The sequence below is a fragment of the Thermobia domestica genome, chromosome 9 (assembly GCF_964235325.1).
Source record: "Thermobia domestica chromosome 9, izTheDome1.hap1.1, whole genome shotgun sequence".
NCBI lineage: Eukaryota > Metazoa > Arthropoda > Insecta > Zygentoma > Lepismatidae > Thermobia > Thermobia domestica.
Window position 1 is genome coordinate 203,344,446 of NC_137462.1, and position 20,689 is coordinate 203,365,134.

The 20,689-nt window shown below is 34.6% G+C and overlaps 1 protein-coding gene across 2 annotated transcripts in view; it reads right to left on the bottom strand.

Moving 5' to 3' along the window:
• The window catches only part of LOC145660544 (putative 4-coumarate--CoA ligase 1), a 70,612-nt gene that overhangs the window by 18,130 nt on the left and 31,793 nt on the right, over positions 1 to 20,689 (bottom strand). For both annotated transcript variants that reach the window (XM_081725737.1, XM_081725736.1), the window contains exons 2-5: positions 18,694 to 18,901; positions 9,342 to 9,692; positions 4,710 to 4,864; positions 1,350 to 1,527 (exon numbers count right to left, since the gene is read on the bottom strand). In XM_081725737.1, coding sequence (XP_081581863.1) covers positions 1,350 to 1,527; positions 4,710 to 4,864; positions 9,342 to 9,692; positions 18,694 to 18,901 — 892 coding nt within the window. The remainder of the gene's footprint in view (positions 1 to 1,349; positions 1,528 to 4,709; positions 4,865 to 9,341; positions 9,693 to 18,693; positions 18,902 to 20,689) is intronic.

Below are 20,689 nucleotides of genomic sequence, written 5' to 3' on the forward strand. Positions count from 1 at the left end.
AAACACATCCGGGAACGCAGGGTCCATTGCAAACGGCTCTATGAACGGTGTTTAGCGAGTGACAAATGGAAATATGTGGTCACGTTAGACGAGGCCTGGATCTATTTGTCAAACTCCAAGCGGGTTCGAGCCATTTACTATCATCCAAAGGATGCCAAGGATCATACCAATTGGGTCCGCACGTGCCGCGTAAGTTTTCCCCGTGGCTTCATGGTGGTTACAGGTTATTGGCATAAAGGGAAACTTCCCCTGCATAGATTTGCACGAAATGTGAAAATTACCGCAGCATACTATCAACAATACGTTCTGGAGCCGGGCCGCGGTGGCTCAGTGGTAGAGCGTTCACCTCTGGTGCTAGGGGTCTCGGGTTCAAACCCTGCTCCCGCCCAGTGAACTTTGTGGTGGACAAACACCGTGTGCGTGGGTTTTCTCGGGGTTCTCCCGTTTCCTCCCACTTTCTTCATTCCACCATTTCATTCATTACTGATTATCACCATCTCCTTTAGCCTAACCGGCATAACCATGGGACGTAAAACTCAAAATTTCATTTCATTTCACGTTCTGGAGCCATTATACTGGCAGCATATTCCGTCGTTGTATGATGCTGAGGTGTCAAAAGTCTTCATTCATCAAGACAAAGCAGCCAGCCACACGGCTCGAACAACTGTGGCATACATGGCCCGCAAAGTGCGTGAAACTGGAATCCATGCTATCCCATATTCAAACATCCCTGTCAAATCTCCCGACGCTGCATCAATGGACTTTTGTGTTTTTGAGTGTTTGAAGCGAGCGATTTCCTTCCGTCGCCCACGCACATCGACTGGCTTGTGGAAAGTTTGCAAGGAGGAGTGGTCCAAACTTGATCAGATTTCTCTGAACAGAAGCCTACTCCAATGGAAACTTCGGAGTCCGGCTATAGTTTATAGTCAGGGAGGTCATATCGAACACAACAGCTGGTGGAAATACGGCTTTACGCCCTAGCGTAGGGGACACAAAATCGTTTCCATAAATGTGGACCAACCTTCTGTAATTTAGGCTGAATTAAACTTTAATCAAAAGACAATCGAACAAAATTGGCTTATACAATATTTTCTCAAGTCTTAATTCATTCCTTAACAGTACTAATCTCTCCGTCTTGAATTACTTGTAGTGGCCCCCATAGGGTACAAGCTAAAATGCTTTAAGATGTGATTATTCACTTTCTCAGCCTAAACCCTAAAAGAAGGCATTTTTCAACTCATGTTTATCAGAGCTGAACTAATTTTTTTCGTTTAATATAAGAATCATTTCCCAACGCTTTGTTTAGTATTGTTATATCTTATGATAAGTATCAAAAAAATTATCCTTACCTTCTTCAAAGATTGCATCAGGATGTGTGACCTTCTTCAGATACTCTTTAATGACTGGGGTTGTTGCTGGTGCACCTCCCGATCCTGTAAATCTTACACTGGACAAGTCTTCAGCCGTTAAGTCTGCACTTTTGGCAGCAAATTGTAACAAAGGCGGAACCAAAGTCAGCAACGAAGGCTATAAAAAAATGGATAACTAGATATAAGAGACAGCAAACTTGGACACTGAAAGAAGACATTCGTAAATTAATATTTTGCCAACTTAATTTTGAAACATATCGTTACCTTCTCTATAGTATACTAATACCGCTAGTAAAAGTAATAATAACAAGAATAAGGTACTTAATGAATTGATGAAGTTGATGGCTATTAATTATATTCTTTACTATTTATGTGGAAAAATTAACTAACGCGAAAAAAAATGGATGGAAAGTCTGGTTCACAAATATTTCACACATAATTCCAATCATAAATTAAGAAAGTAAAGTGATAAATTAAGATTTTAATCCCTCAATGTAAGAAAAACAAGAAGAAAAGGAAAAGAAGAATTACTATCATGCATGAGTGTTTCAGACCCTTGGTCTAGAGTACAACCGTCTTCAATGGAAATTCACATTATTTAAAATCAATTTTGACACTTCATAAGTAAGTACACGAACATTTTTTATAGTTAATATGTTTATTTACGAATAAAGGAAACATATATATTTATTTATGGTATAGTCTCTGTTACCAGCAAAAGTAATTCCTCCACGACTGGTATAACACTATTAGGTTGGCTCCAGTACTTTTGCTAGTATCAAAAATGCGTGAACAGATCCAACCTAATTTACACGTAACATTTCTGGTAGGTGACGACAGATGTTAACTTCGTGGAGCAATGAAATAGGTTTTTGCTGTGCAGTTGATCCACGAAAAATTCCTTCATTTTGAGATTTCTTTGAGCATGTTGTCCAATGAGTGCCATATATCAAAGACAGCATAAATTATTATGTGTATAATATATTATTTCATTACATTCCCACATGAGAAGAAAGAGAAACCACTAATCACGCACTAGTTAGAAAATGTTTTAAATTAATTGAAAATATCAAATCTGGAACATTTGAAGGAAATCAATTTGTAAATCTTTGTCTCCATTCATAGTCCTACTTCAATTCGCCGTCATTCTTGTCATCAAACATCTCCTTCCTTCTCCACACTGAGCATCGATTGAAATTGATGCATATTAGGAAATTCGGACCTGCTGGGATTCGAAATTGGGCCTTCTGTATGGAAATTAAAGGCAGTAACCGCTTACCAGTGCTAATCGGTTTTCAGAGGTTGCACAAAAATTATTAGCTAATAATAAAAAAAATCTTTCATTTAAGTCTTGACTACCCACTTGGGTCCTATGAAAAGATGATCATTAATTAATTCATTTTCTTAATCAAATATTACTGTTTACCTGATTGTTGTAGCAATTCTAATATTACTTTATTACTATCAACGATCATTCCAATCCCCATCATTTAACAGATTCAAGCTGTTTTAAATCATTATTGTGATGTAAAAGAAAAATGTGACTTGTCCAAAAAAAAAAAAAAAAAAAAAACTTTTATACATTGCAAGAGTGTAATTTCCAAAGATTTGCTGTAAACTCAGCCGTATCTCCTTGTAAACAAAACCAACTGCGAAACAGAAAATCACTTTACTTTAAACAGATTTGAGATGGTATAAGAAATAATCGAGCGATTTGGGTGAATAATTACTTAATAATGTGTTCAAATCCAGGAGTAGGTCAAGTTTTTCTAATGTAACTGCAGGTATATACGCCAGTGCACCTAAATACGCCAAGTGTTCAGTGTTGGGACGTTTCCAACGAAATCCGCTAGAATGCACCTCTAATATGTGTCATGGTCTTAGACAAGTCCGATTTGACGAATACTCAGGGAGACAAAGCTGAGACCGCCACGTCGTGCAGTATTGTTTGCTTCGAGAAGGTATCATGGAAGGGCGTTATTATTTCAATAGAGGTAAGAACCCGTTATTAGTAGCGTGCTAGCTCAGAACATTTCCGATTGTTTACAGCAATGCACGCCTTATTTCGTGTCCGTCTAGGAACACTTTGTTTTGAAAGTATAACTTTAGTATTTGTAATTCCATGGCTACTTAATCAATACCAAGCATGGTGCCGCGAAGTACGCCAGGGTTTGGCAGGACTAACTGCAGAAGACAAAGACGTATCATTTGTCCCACATCTTCCATGCAATATCAGTGTAGTTTTCTTTAAAGTCACAGTACAGTGACACTGTTTGTTTATCTTCTTATGAACTAAAACTTTACAGTTTGGAACTTCATTTCTAGTTTGGATATAATCGTTTTTATATTTTATCTTTTTATCTTCATCTTACACTTTGGTTATTCTATTTTTTGCTTCAGCCATGTTGTGTAGTAATATTTGAGTTCGTATAATACAGATGAAGAGAATACAATTGCAAGATTTATTACAGATTTCTGGTAGTATCCTAGATTTGGCATAATTACCTGTACGTGCTGGCAAATACGCCACTTTGTAACATTTTTCTTTTAGCTTGGGCGCAAAATAGAAGAGAGTCCCATCATTGCCACATTTTCTCACACGAGGAAAAGACTACTCTGCAACGCATATGAGTTGTTCTTTGTGTTTCATGAAAATTAAGGTCTTAAAAAATCCAACACCCTTAACATGGCGTATTTACCTACACCTACCTTAGTTTGTTTTTTTGGCGCGTGCTCACAACCTAACCAGGAGATTGACAATATTTCTTTGAATAACACTCTATCAACTTCTTTATTTTGAAATTCGATTAGGAAACAATATTATACGAATTGTGATTGTAAAATGCCATAGCCGAAAATATCGGGTATTAAGTATTTTCCCTATCAGAAGATTAAACTCGTTCTTATTACAAATGAAGGGACACATGCCCCAGGACTTTTAAAAGCTTCCGTCTTAAGGGAGGAGGGGGAGCATTTTCTGTATTCTCTTTGTTCGCATCAAAAGTGGCATTGTCTGCTTTTGTGATGGCATCACGACGGGAACAATTTAAGATGCATTTTGTAACATAGTCAGGGAACGACCTAAGTCTGAGTCACGTTACTCTGTTTAAAGGGAAGGAAAAGGGGTATAAAAATATTTTGCATACCCATTTTATTGTACAAAGAAGGGGCATTTCAACTAGTATTTCAATAAATAATTATTTTTTTACACGTAACTGCATATATTCAACTAAAAGTTAAGCATTCACACTCCTAGCAAGGGCGAATACTTCGTCTCTACAACTATATGTAGATGTCCATTTTAGTAATAAAAATACTTTATATTGAATTATTCTTTACCTTGTATTGTTTTATAATTCTTACAAAATCAGCTGTAGTGAATTTTGGCAGAGTCACGATATGTAGCCCATCTGATAGTCCTAGATTCATAACGTTAGTGAGTCCATATATGTGGAAGAATGGAATGACTCCAAGTATGATGTCTTGATGAGAATCTGTAAGGGAAAGAGGACTACATTTCTCGATTTTCAATCGTTACCATAAATTCAATTTTTGCATTTTTCAAGACTTACTATGCCTATCACCTAATTAGAACGTAATTAGTGTGACCAGAAGTTTCCTTCCTTTTTTAGAACGTTGTCTCGTGTGCAGAGAAAAATCCAAACCTGACTCAGGATGTCCATTGTTTTTCTAACAGCATTTTGTTCTGGCTCGTAGTTTCGTAGTGCCCGTAAATTACATTTTTTACCTTTTCTTAAACCTCATTGCAAAATACCTTCATATTTTTTGAAAAGGCAGCTCCGCAGTAAACTCCATGTTTCGATACTCGATAATCTTCAGTGGAAATATAATCAAACGTTACTTCTTCGTCAATGGTAGAATAACAGCATAACAATGACTTCACCTAGATAAATTGTCCAATTACGCCAGTTCTCCTTAATGTCCCTTTCTTTCCCATTTTCTATATCTGGTCACCCTAAATGTAATGAGAAAAGCCAAGCAATTTCATCATTATTTCTGTTGTTTAATGCTCTTTGAGCCAGAGAAAATAGTGTACTTTTGTGAACATGTTATACACGGTGATTTTTTTTTTTTTTTTTTTTTTAACTCACGGATTTCATTTGCGTCTAGGATTTTTAATTGAAGTCCGATTTTCATGCGGTTTATGGCAAGTGATCAAGGAAGGATGGGAGATTTATGGGACTATGTTTACTGGTTTTAATTCATCCAGTCGGTTTTAATATCGAGTGTTTGTGGTAAAATTAAGCGTTTGTGGTAACATCCATAAATCACATGTTGAATAACTATAGCCGCTTTCTTGCGACAAACGAGGGGGAGGTTTCTTGGGGACCTAAGGAATCGATAAGTGACATCCTCCACAACAGCTTCCTGCGGGATCCGATGCTTCCCTGTCTCACTCAAAAGCGATCCTGTTTCACCCAATTTATTCAATAGCGACCACATTATGTTCCTGTCTGGGCCAGAACGTGAGGCAAATTTATTTCTGAATGCCCTTTGCATATCCACAACAGATTCCATTCTCCAAAACTTTTAACGATAAACTCATGGAATAATAAATACTTCTGACCTGAGTATATACACTTATTTATTAAAAACTAAATTACAGTGTAACGGTTTCGACAACTTAACGTTGTCTTCATCAGACACTAACAGATAAACTCATGTTGTTCCAAAAAGTATACTATTCTCACTGTGCCCTGACCATACTCGCACAGTAGCACAGGACAGTACAACACTATTCCCTAGACAGCGGCCAGTTTTCTGCTTTTTTTTGACATTAGTTAGGTTCCCACCTAACGAAGAAAACATAATCTCCACATTGCACCGCACTTCATTTCAACTGTAAGGAACACTGGCGAAAATTTGCTGTTTTCCTTGACGGGTGATGATATTGCCCTGGATTAATTTAAAGCAATGAACATAGTCCCATAAATCTTCCATTCTTCGTTGATCATTTGTCAGAAACCGCATGAAAGTAGGAACTTTAGTTAGAAATTCTAGACCCAAATGAAAGTCGTGAGTTTTTAAAAAAAAAACACCCTGTATATATTACTGATATAGTGTACATACGTGAAAACAGTCTGCAAAATTTGCATTTTGAATGACACAACTTTCGAAATTACACAAAGTAAAATCTCCGTCATTCTTGTCATCGAACATCTTCCTTCTCCACACTAAGCATTTATTGAAATTGATGCATATTAGAAAATTCAGATCTGCTGGGATTCGAACCTGAGCCTTCTGTATAGAAATCAAATGCGGTAACCCGCAGAGATTAATTACTGTATATTAAGCAATATTGGAAAAATGGAGAATTAAGCATCATTCATTATTTGGTGACGTTATAAATATTGACGAAGTAATATTCTTTTTTGTCAAATGCAGGGGTAAAAGTAGATCTGAAAAGGTAGGGTGACGTATAACATCACACCGCACCCCTGTGCCTATCTTTGCCTATTTCAAGAAGTGGAGGAATGCCATAGGGATTGGTTGAAAGTAGGGAAACGGCGTCCTCTGCGTTCCCCTTCACTTTTACCCCTGGTCAAATGAATATACATGAATATATTATATACAGAAGACATTTAATTGTAAATGATAAAAAAGTTATCTCAATACAGCTGAATAAAGAGTATGTTCGTTCAAAGAAGAAACCAAATGAGTTTTCAAGGCAAAATTGCACACAAAATACAACTAGATTGTTTGTATTGAAATTTAGCGTCCCTTTTAGCAAGTGAAACTATATAAAACATGGGGTTCGAACTACATAAGTTCCCACAGAGAAAAAAATATAACTAGAGAATTATTAATTACGATTGCTGCAACATGGCATTTGAATTACATATCTCGCTACCTAATTATGAGGTTCTTAAAAATAAAGGACAGTGTTGATTATTTCAGAAGAAATTTAATAACAACTGGTAACTCCGTATGTCAAATGGAATGTTAAAAATGAGATTTTAGCAAATTCGAAATTCAATACTATAATCATACTCAATACTTCTAAAATCTTGATAAAATGCACTGACTGGTGTGCAAAATTTAACGGCAAAAGCAAGTTTCTCATGCTGTATCACTTCCAAGTGGCATAGAGTGTGAAAATTGAACCAAATACAGAAAGTAGTGCTATAATGCTTTCATATAATGATACAGAAAAAAAAAAACAGGAAGAATACATGATTAGAAGATTAAAAATTGCACTCTTACGCACAGAAAGTAAATTACACTGAAGTCATTGTGACTCATGATGGTCCTCTTAGCATTATAGAAGGAGTAAAATGGTCCTTTAAGGGGTGTCTAATCACAACAGATAACGATGCATTATATGCAACGTGCTCCTATGCTGATCACAAGGTTGATAATGAATTGTTCACTCTACTAGAGTGTTGACAACTCCTAGATGCTAATTAGTACATTTGGACGCGCTGTAAGATGTCTCCCTATAGCATCCCACACATCTTCGATGAAATTCAAGTCTAGGGAACGGACAGACAAGTCCATTCGTCAAATATTTCGTTCCAAGAGCTCCACCACCTCCTCTGTTCTATGTGCTTGCGCATTATAATTTATTAAAGTTAAGTTGGAGCCAACTGTACCTCTGAAAAGAAATACATATGGAAAGACTACATGTCACAGTAACGTTGACCGGTGAGCCAACTGGTGGCAACAATTTGGAGGTCGGTATAAACATGTAAAATTTGCCTCGCACACAAGAACAACTGGACACTAAAACTATCATGCTCAACAATGATCCTGGGTTCACTGAATGTTCCCACCTCTTGCCAGACGAGTGTACGTCGAGAATTACTACCCAGACTAAATCTGTTCTCATTCAAGAAGACCTCACTCCTCCTCGCTCCAGTCGTTGGCACCAGCCGTCAGGCAAAGAGATCACCCGCATGCAGTGGACGAGGTCTGTAAAGTGTGAGATTGGGCGATTAGTAGTTATGTTAGATGCATTTGCTATTTTACCCGCTCTTTTCTTGCTGTTTCACAATGCAGTGGCTGTCTTCTGCTGTAGTTGACGTGGTCGACTTCTACGTAAAACAGTTCTATGGGAAATTAAAAACTCTGGCCACACTTGTCACAGTTGATCCTTCTCCCAATTTCCCGCTGATTCTTTTCCGTGTGAACCCACACAATGTTGCAACAGCTCTCTGACTGACACACACGGTCTCATCTCTTTCATTCAACTGATTCGTGTTGGGGGAGCAGATCCATTTGGCGCTACCTCACGTTGACATCACGCCATTCAATGTCATGCTCCGTTTGTAAATGTTTCAAATATTTGCCAACATGCTGCCGGGATTTCATTCATTTCTATCGACAACGCAATATTTTATACTATTTTATCTCGTCCTTAAGTTTTGCACACTAATATACGTCTCCATCAGACCAATGGGCACTTTGAAAATTTGATTTTTTAAATTTCAGAATTGTAAGTTTTTCCTTTTTCTGAAAAAAAAATCAACTTGGTTTGTTTTCGTTAAATATACAATACGGAGCACATCTTTCGGTGCAAATTGATGGCGACGTGTTCATACTATTGTTTCTATTTTTGAAAACTACAGACTTTTCCAAGTTATTGTTTACACTATATTTAAGTACAAAGAGGACAATGTTAAACATTAAACTACGAGGGAAATCGATAACAGAACACATAAGAAAAGACTGCTGAATCTTATTGATAGTTTTTTGTGTGATATGAATTAAAAGTAGCAGAATAGAAAGTTACTACTATCTGTCAAATAATATGTAAAATAAATAAGCTCAGACTGATTATTTGCAGTGACTTATTTATATAATCAGTAGATATGTTGTTGTAGACAATATCAAGTAGATATGTTGTTCTTCTTTTCATGATTCGAATTCATTTAATGAAATGCTTAATAATATGATCTACTTTACCTTATCTTTTCTTTTTTCACCTTCTTACACGTTAATTGTTCTTACCCGTTGTCTCCAAACTAAATCTAACATCCGGATGACTAAGTTGGCTCATATTACTAACGAGATTCCTATGTGAAAGTTCCACTCCTTTCGGTAATCCTGTTGTTCCACTGGAATATGGAAGGACTACTGTATCTTCTACGTTTACTTTTTGTCGGACGAGTGTTCTTGGATCATGTTTAGAGTTAGAAATTATTTCTTGTAGACTAAGACAATTGTCTGAAGTTCCATCTACCACAATGATGTGCTCACAATTTGGAACAGTCTTGATGGCTTCTTTGATCTTTGGAAGGTTCTCAAGGTTCGTCACTAGCAGCTTTGCTCCAGCGTTTGTCATTTGTCTCGAAATTTCTTCTGCAAAAGAAAAACAAAAGATAACTTCTAATTATTCACAGAAGATCTTTAATGTTCTTTTGTATGCATCACACGACTGCTTTTAACTTTTTCGATAATTTAAGCACAGTAAAAATAAAGAATTTAGAATGAAAGCCAGCTAGAATCTACAATATGAAATAAAATGAGCTAAGAATTGCTTTTAGGTCTTTTGGCCAAAGATCCGGACACTTGGTTCATATCATGATATTTCTCGAATACCCAATCTCATACATTGTATGCAAGGATTTCAAAGCGTTTTGTTTCATTTAATATTATTTTTAAGCATTAAATAGTGTATTATAATGTCTTATATGAATGTGATGAAGCAAAACCAAGTAGTTCCCTCGATACAGGACGGAACATCTTAAAAACAAAAATTACCATATACATTATGGCAGGCTTTCTCAACTTATTTCATATTACGGTATCCTTTTATCACATCTTCTTTCCAGCGACTCCTTCAAATAATTTCCGGTTTGATTATTGCTGCACACCGCTTATGGGATGTCTTCACTGTGAATTGTATTTTGACATATAGTTTTTGTTGTTAGTATTTTTCTTGTACAGTATTTCAACATGCAGTTTGCACCAGTTTCGTTTCGTTTTGCTTTAGTGATATTACCTGATAATAGTTTCGGTATGAATAGGGCCAACCATTACTGCAACAAAAGGCTCTGAGGGAAGAGGGCCCCGAAGATCCAACCAGAGAACCATGTGAACCAGTGAAAATTAAAGTGTATAAGTCATTTTGCCAAAAAAAAAAAAAAAGGCAAAAAAACTGGATCTAGATAAGTCAATCTGTTATCAAAAAATGTGCAGTAAGAGCTGCATCCTGAAAGATGGCTGATTTCAACAGATAACTGAAACATGTTGATAAAAGAAACAGCTATTTGGTTTATCAGGAAAATGGTGTTGTTCAGATAAGAAAATATAACTTACACTACTTTAACTTTCACCCGTCCATACATACTGGCATAATTAATTCAATGGGGCCATTGCATGTGGTTTCTAGCAATGAGATCAAGCTACAACTATTACATCTACAATATAACTCGCTGAGTAAGGCCCCCAAATACCCTCTAGCACCGAAGCCTCAAAAAGGAAACCAGATGGGTGGAAGAAGGGTCTAATGAGTAAGCTGGACAACGTAGAGTTTCGTATTCAAGTTTGTTTAATTTTTTTCAGTCATTTGTAAGATGAATAGATTGACGTTGTCGTGAAGATGAATTGGTCCCTATCAATTGACCAATGCTGGCCATAAATTTTGGACTTTTGGGTGCATTTTGTCGATTTCCTGACAATACTTCTCTAATGTGATGGTTTCCCCAGTGTTCAAGAAGTTGTAGTGAATGATTCCACGTGCCGACAACTAAGCAGTAACCAAAGCCTTATTCTGATGTAGCCTTGATTGGAGAAGCGCATTGGAGCCTCATCGGTATCAAGCCACTGCGTGCAACGCCATTGGTTGTCATACACAATCCAAAAAAAAAAGGGTCATTTTTTATTAGCTTTTAGTTTTCGTTCAGATCGTGAGGCACCCATTTGTCTATCTTTTTTGATTTTCTCATTTGATGTAAATGTCGAAAAACTGTTGAATGATTAACATGAAATTCTGCAATATCCCAAGTTGTTTCGCGTGAATCTGTTTTCCATTAATGATCATAGATGTTATGTCCTGAATCACTAAAGGACGTTCTCCTCATTTTCAAGGTTCTCAACTTCTTGACGAAACTTTTGGAACCAACGGTCCCTCAGCGAAATGCTTGGTTGATATTGCGAACAGTCTCTACAGTTTTACATCCCAATTTGATCTCGTACAATAAAATTGCTAGAATTTGCTTTCTTCTTATAATTATTTAGACATCCTAAAATCAAATACAAAACGAAGAGTTAGAAGCAAATGAATTACAATAAATAAACCATACATTGGTGTTTAGAGTGCTATATGATTGTTGTTAAATAAAACTTTTCCCAAAATAAAGCATTAAAGTTTAAACTAATAAAAATCGAATTATTATTGCACAACTCGATGCAATTGAGATATATGTGAGGAGCCATGATTAAATCAATCAAAAAAGTCATGATAAGAGCAGTAAGTGCATTTGAAACGTCAATTAAAATCAATAAAACACAAATGAAATACCAAAAGTTTATTTTATATAATTAGAAACAAAAATAGGCTATAGTTATGTACGTTTGTTCATAAATGCGCACGAGGCTCAGCCTCACATACCTAACATGAGGATCTGCATGTACCTTGAAACACAATAATTCCCTATCACCTAATCCAATTTGGAACACTGTCTATATGTCACACTGCTTATAGATATAAATGGTCTAATTCTCAAAGTAGTCACTTGTTTAAATTTTCTAAGCTAATCTAATGGTTGTTGGAACAGTTTAGTTTGACAATAATTAGCGATTGAGAGATGTTCTTTGTTTAACTTAACGGTGTTGAATGCTTGTGTCATCTTAGTTTTATCCCAATGATTTAAATGAAAAATTACTTTCTGTTTTTTGTTTGTTTGTTTGTTTTTTTTTTTTTTTCAAAATAGAGACTTTAATGTTTTTGAAACCGATTTCTTGTTCGGATCTATTTCTTCTTCGTGAAAATTTAATTTTGTTTTACATAATTCTAACATCACATTTAATTTAAGTAATGTTAATTTTATATAAAATCAAATTCATTTTGAAAAGCCAAAGGACATTTAACAAGACTTGATGGAGAAATCAGTAATATAACATCAATAAAAGTCAAGTTCGTTTGTTTGAAAGTAACTTCCCATGTAAATGAATGAGTTGACAAATAAGGTTTTCTTATTCAACAAACTTAAGATTAAAAAAATAAATGCAGCATTTAAAAGATATAATACTAAACGATGAAAGGCGGCATAATTTTTTAATTTGAATTTAAATAAGGTTTAATCGAATGGTTAACTGGCGCAACACTCACATGGTCTCAGGTCTCGCATGATCTCAGTTTCGATTCCCGTTATACCCTACAATTTTGGGTGTCCGAGGAGAGTAGAAATAAACTTGAATATGGTCAAAATTATGGAAATTGCTGCTATGTGCTCTCAAGGCATGCCTTTATAAGAGTATGTTTATATTGGAGAATCCTGATCTCCTCACATGCTGTGATGTCCTTATGTACGTCCAGGAAAATCTGTATCTAGGCCATCACATCGTAAAAATAGTAATGAAATGTAGGTCACGTATAATTATTTTAAATTTTCGTTGCCATCATTGTGAACCGTCTGTAGTTCACGTGATCATGCTAATTTTATTTTTACAAGTATGAAAAGTTTTAAATTTTGTCTTGTCATCATTTGGAACGTTTATTCTTACACGTGTGAACATTTTTAAATTTTACCTTGCCATCATTTTCGAAGTTTACGTTAATTAAGTTTTAATTATAAAAAATATTTTCGTAAGTGTAAATATAAAAATAATATTATTTTTATATTTACACTTACGAACATGTTTTTATGGACATCTTTTGGCGTATATGGTGAGACTGTAGGTGGATAGACATCTGCTTCGTATGAGCTCTAAAATTGATAGAGAAAGAGTACCGTTAGAGGAAACGGAGTATCAAATGACGTAGTACACAGTTAGATGATGTAGTGAAAAGTTTGCAGATGATGAAAATACTTTGAAACACTCTCTTTATTTGTAGAATTGTCACCGTTAAATCACTTCGTATATATTAGTATTTTATTTGACACCGTTAATTCACCTCATGCACATGATTTTTTTCTGCACTTGGGACCGCTAAATCACCTCATGTACCTTTTTGTTTAAAATAAAACTCATTTACATAAACTTGACCTTTTTAACGGATTACTAAATATAATACACGTCATACATCAGTAAAAATGTTGTTTAAATATGAGTGTAAGGATAAGTTTGGTATACCCCTAACGTAAGATGGATTTTCTTTTGAAACTGAAATCTTAAATTTAAACAAATGCTTTGAATTTGAGGTACTTGCAAGTATAGAAGACTGGTTGAGAAATGATATATTTTATCATTCTCCCTTTAGTCTCCACATTTATTTATTTAAAACGAAATTATTGATCTGACGCAAGAAAAGACGAATTTTTCTGTGAGGATAGTATACTAAGCATATTATCTTGAGAATTAATTTAAGTAGTGCTATTCAGCCGGTTAAAATATCCAGTTCGCAGAACCGTTTGTTATACCCAGCCATAACAGTAAATTTTACCCAGTTATACCCAGGAACAGTAAATTTTAGTTCAACTATAGCTGTTTTTAGAAATTTTTTCAGCTACAGGGTTAAACATATGATCTCTCAGAACCAGGTATAAGCGTTTATTTCTTAATTTCAAATGCTCAGATATCAAGAATGAAATCTGAATCACATTAGTGTAGTGGTAAGGGTTATTTATATTTGAAATGCATACATACTATTATCAATAATTGTCGAGCCATTGCTGAATTAAGGTCTTTTCAATCCTTTTGACAACCATCTATCTTGGATAATTCATTTCCAGAATAGTAGTGCTACCTAATTTCGTCACACCACATTGTATTAGGACGCTGTGTTGGTCCCTACTTGTCACTTGGGGTATTCAGTAAAAAGATTCTTTTGTCTACCTGGTATGTTTGTTTCCTAAGAAAGACATATATATCCATCTACTCTCTCTCTCTCTCTCTCGAAAGAGAGAGAGAGAACCGGTTGTTAAAAAATTAGAATAACACCACTGATTAATTTCATTTGGTTTCACCGCCGCCCATAGTCTCCCCCTTGTTGTCGCCATCGCCTTTAATGGAGATGGAAATCCAAATTATGAGTGTAAAATTTATTATGTGTCTTTAAACTGTTTAAAAGTGTTATTGAAAACTGTATATTACAAAATATAATTTTGTGCAGATTTTCTTAAAGAAAAGCTCGAACTAGAAATAATACGATAATTATAAAATTAAAAATAACGTATAGATGTTCAAAGTTTAATTTTATTTGCCATTTCAATAATTTTATTTGCCGTTTAACATTACTAAAATGAACCTCTGAAATACATGTAATTGCTATTATTACATTCAAATATAATTGTATGAAGTGGAAATATACAAATATTATGAACCTTTCAATAATAATAATTTAAAGTTTGAAACAATGAATTGTTAAAAATAATTTAAGAATTAAATTCATTGAAGAATTATTGTTTATTGCAAGAAACAAATATTTGCAGAACGAATATCCTTGTGAAATGATCGGGTGTTCTAAAAATGGCGTCCACAGACCACAGAGCAATATTCTACACGTCAAAATAAAGCGAAAATGTTATATGGTGGTATATCCTTTGAGGCCTTCTCCAGCCGTTATGAAGAATCAAATTTTCCAATATGTGGCAACGTCACGTAGATTAACTCGGAACCAATAGCATTACTTAGCGAATAAATCAAACGGTTGCATTGATTGCTGCACTAACAAGTGATGCCAGCAGGCACGTAGCCAAGGGGTGGGTCCGGGGGGTCCGGACCCCCCCTTCGAAACCATAAATGAAAAAGATAAGGAAGGATGAAACAAAAAGAAACGAGAAAAAAAGAAGAATATAAGACTAAACCAAATGTTTGGTTACTCTTTCTTATGATGAGCTTTGTGTGGAGGAAACAGAATGATTCAAGTTAAAAATGGATATTATTGGAACGGAGCACTTCGAATTCCATCTATCTCCATTCTAATCCTAAGGACTATAAGTGGCAATCGATAAACTAGTTCGATCAGGCTGATTCTCAGGTAGAACTTAAGAAATGCCCGCAATCACCAATAATATGAGCCTAGCAACATAGATTCCAGTTACACTTGTTAAAGAAATTTTCAATTTCCCTTCAGCACTAATCCATTTTATAGGATGTCTTTACTGCCGAAAAAGATCTCGTTGCTATCCTTGACGGCCTTAAACGAAGATAAGAAAAGGCCTATGCCTTTTTCAATATTTTTTAAATATTCTTTTACTCCAGATTTCTTTATAGTTCATTATTAAAATACTTACTAACATATCTTCATTTTATTGTTCTAACAAACCAATATGGGTATGTTGCCAGTAAAATAGTTTACACTGATAAAGCCCCTGCTGTGTAACCACAATATTTCATGTCACGAGCCCCCCCCCCCTCCTTCTCTTCGCATTACGAAATCCTGGCTAAATGACCAATGTATGTTGCCAGTAAAATAGTTTAGAACGATCGAGCCCCCTGTGTGAGAACCAAAGTATTTCGTCCCAGACCCCCCCCTATTACGAAATCCTGGCTACGTGCCTGATGCTAGTATCAATCTATATCAACTTAACTTCCATCTGCAAAGAATTGATAAAATTATTTGATGGATTGGTAGATTTACTACATGTTTCTTTTATTTGCAACGTTGCCACATAGTGCAATTCGCGTCTCCAGACGAAGACTCGAAAGGGTCTTCAAGTAGTTTTTATTTTGACTTGTAGAATAGTGCTCTGTGGTCCGTTGTCGCCATTTTAGGACACCCTATATATATATATATATATATATATATATATATATATATATATATATATATATATATATATATATATATATATAATTTAGTAACCAGTTACCTTCAGTAAATAATTGTATTAATATAATCTTCATAAATAAATTTAAATGTGAAATAAGGATTGGTTAAAATAAAAATTGAATTAATAGTAAAGTTATAATGTAATTCCATATGTTGTCAAGACTATTTTCAAAAAGGAAAAATAAATAAAATTTCTCTTATTAATAATAATAATAATAGCAATTGAAATAAAAATCAGATATGTATTTGTATAATAATTTTATTAAAACGTAAAAATGTACAACAAAAATACATTTTTTCCATGACGCAGTAAAATAAAAATATAAAACTACTTGAAATAGTTTTAATTATAAAAAAAACTTAACGGTATGAAAACAATTTATGTATATTTGCATTGCTTTTAGTAATTCAAATACTTTTTAATATCTAGTAATAGTATACAGTATTATTATGATGCACAGAAAATTAAATAACGTAGGAAAAGAAAGTACCCTTGTAATTGTTTTTAATAAACATTTCCTTTACTAAATGCATGTGTACTATCCATAAGGTCAGCAGTGGTTACCAAAGTTCATATATTTGATCCAGAGATTAAATCTTAATTTTTAGAACATCCGTTAAGGAAATATTTTATTTCCTGCTACTAGCAAAAGCATCATTTTTCGCTAAGAAATTTCAATCATATATACATTATCGCTTCTTCAAGATAGGCATCAAGTTTATTTTCATATTCAATAAGATATCAATCTCCAGTTAAAGTCAATTAACTTATTTAATTTCATATTTAATAAGATCCCTATCTGCCGTTAGGCCCATTAAAACTATTTTATCTTTGTGAACAGTGCAATTTCCCTAGTTATACTACACTACACTTAACTCATTTTTAACAAATTCCCTAAGAGAAACTGTGACATTACGTTTATCAATATTTTTGTTCACTTCCGTTACAAAATACATATATCACTCAGAATATTTTTGTACTTCCGTAAAGCAAACAAGGAAATTGCATGATCTTTCTTAAAATAAACTATTACAATACTTTATTGAAGATCAAACCGTTATGACATACTTTCAGAAGTGCTCGGATCTCATTCGTCATTTGAGTCACGGGGTAAGAATTTCTTCCGTAGTATATATAAGAAATAAATATGATTAAAAGTATACACATTTCCTCCCATTTTAATAGAAAAAAAAAACACCTTCGTTAATGCATATTTTCATATATGTTCATTATAATATTTCATACGATAAATTGCCAAGAGGAAACAGGCTATTCTAATAAGTCTTTAAGTATGCAAAGAGGGATGTAAGAAGAAGGGGGATTGTTTCAATAAGTTATTGTGTCAATGACTAATATTAAATACAGGATGTGTCCAGAAGGGGTTATTGGGTGCAGTGCGTATATATACACGGCATATCCATATATATATGAGTTGATTTTGAGTTCCACGTCCCTTTCAGCAGCGAGGCTATATGAGACGGGGCCTACTGATTAACGTGGAATCCGAACCACATGAGCTCCTGCCGGAAATCGAACCCGGGTCTCCCACACCAAAGATATATATATATATATATATATATATATATATATATATATATATATATATATATATATATATCTTTGGTGTGGAATTGTTCAAAAATGGATGTATCAGAAAACATTTTTTTCGTGTGTCTAAGACTTCTATTATGTACTTACATATTCTATTTTCATCTATTGATGTGTTATATGCCTTCTACAACCTTCGAGGACATTATATAACGTTTTCCTTGACCTACATAAGGAGGTCAGATCTTCTCTAATATAGGCATACTCTTAAACAGACATACTCCGGGGACAGATAACAGTACTCTCCACCATTTTCACTATGTGCAAGTTTATTTCTAGTGAGGAGCTATACGAATTAAAAGGTCACTTACAAAGCAATACCAACAACGATCATGCCTGCATTAATTTCTAGGATGAGAAGGTTGGAACCCATTGCAGCATATTTCGCTTTCTCTCCATTCCCCATATCTTACAGAATAAATTCATTTTTTGTTATAGACTTTTTCCATACGTGTTTCTACATTGCAGAATAACTTATACTTTTTCTTTCTAAACAAAGTATAGCTCGTTCAGAATATAATGTTTTCTTCACGTATTGAAACAAAATGGAGAACAGGAACAACAGCATTTCCACATTTGGTTAGTATATATTTAATTCAAGTACTTTTTTGTGTGTAAAGAGTAGTTGTTCCAGAAGTACAGTATAGCCTAGGATGCTGGAGCGTGTTAATCCGACTGTGACTGTGATGGAGCCAATGTACTGATCATTTATCACCTAATTAACAGCCCATTGAATATACCAATTTATTGGCTATAATACCAGGGAGTGTATTACTTTTTATAATCTTTGTAACAACGTATGAATTACTTACCGGCGGTATAGACTGGGTTTGCAGTTGTTACTGTAAGCCCAGCTTCAATTGTTCCATGGAAGACAACAATAAATTCTGGCGTGTTTGGAACGATCATTCCTAGAACGTCTCCATGTTTAAAACCAATGGATTGCAGTGAAGCAGCAAATCTTCCACAAGCACGTCTTAATTCTGAATAAGTGTAACTTCTTCCAGTTACCCCACATGTCTACAAAAAATACATCTAGCTATATACATATGATACGAAAGTTTCCATTATATTAATAACAAAAGTAAAGAAATCATAAAAGAATGCAAGAAGCAATTTATTTTGGAAATTTCGCTATTCTATAATATCATTAAATTGAGAGGAACATTTAATAACCTATGAACTTATACAGGTGACACATATATATATTAAACACACACACATACTCACACAAATGAAATAATAATAAAATCAATGGATGTTTGAAGCAAAACATTGCTCTTGAATAAAATATACAAAATGCACATTTCACTAACAAATATGAAGATGGTTCTTGATCTGTATGACCAGATGGTGTGTACGTACACATGTACGAATTTCAGGGGACAATTATAGAATGTATATTTGTAACAACATAGTTGGTCTAAGAAATGAAATGTTATATATACGTATTCAATATGGTACACAATATACAAACTTCAGTGTCTTGAGAATAAAGTCCGCTAAAAATCGGCCTGCACGGATATAGGATTACTGTTGGAAATAGAGAAAGAAGACGTCCATGATACGTAGCACCTTGTCTTACTTGTATTCCACTACGTTGATGTTTTCAATCCCTCGATCATGTGAAAATGAAGAACAAAGCTCTCCTCTCAAATACTTCCAAAAGGAAATATTTCGGAGGAAGGGAAGTACAAGCCAATTTGTCAACACTAGAGATTAAACTATTGAGAAATAATTGTCGGAATAGAGCCGAGAGTATATACTGCTACGGCTTCTTGTTTGAATCAAATGGTGTTCACCAATTATTGGGCCTAAATGGCAGTATGGGGAAATTTTGCACTTGCTTTGAGTTTACACGTAGGAAAAGCGGAGTGTGAAATATGACAGGGTGGTGTCTGAACGCCAGCTGGGTTATGGGAAGAACTATTGTTCAACTATGCTACAATAGATATATAGCAAACGTGCGTTCAACTATGCTACAATAGATATATACCATACCCCAGAGCAGAAGCAAAAATAAACAGAAAAGAAACAAAATTAGAAAGTTGGAAAGTGTTTTTAAAGGAAAACATAAGTCTAGACATATGGGGCGAACCCTATAAAATAATTAGCAACAAAGTTAACAGGCCAACAACACTTTCTACCTTCAAAATGGACAATGGGGAATACACCAAGGGTTGAGAAAGTACAGTAAATTATTTAATGGCAAAGCTCTTGCCGACTGACGACCCAACAAAAGACAACGATGAACACAGACAGACAGTAAATCAGATGTAAATACCACCCAGAAATGATGAACAATTAGAAGAAACTGCGAACAAAGAGATAATAGCGTATTAAAAAATTGCTGAAAAACAAGAAAGTCGCAGGACCGGACAATGTAAAATCAGAAATATACAAGGACCAAATGAAAAAATAGGCACCATACTTATCGAGACGTGCAACTTGGTCTAAAACAGCAGAAGGTACCTAAAAACTGGAAGAAAGCCAATTTAGTCATAATCAAACCATTAGCCTCCTAAATACAATTGGCAAACTTTCCGAGAGAGTAATCGTACAAAGATTAAACAAATGCAGAATTATACAAAATGTTAGACTACAACATGGTTTTCGTAAAGGAAGAAATACTAAGACTACAATAACGGGACTATTGGAACTAATTGAAAATGATAAGATAGAAAAATATCAGGTACTAATATAGGCAGATATAAGTGTGGCCTTCGATAACCTATGGTGGCCATCACTATTCAAACAATTTAAAGAAATGGGGGTACCAATGTCCTTGTATGAATTGGTGATGGATTA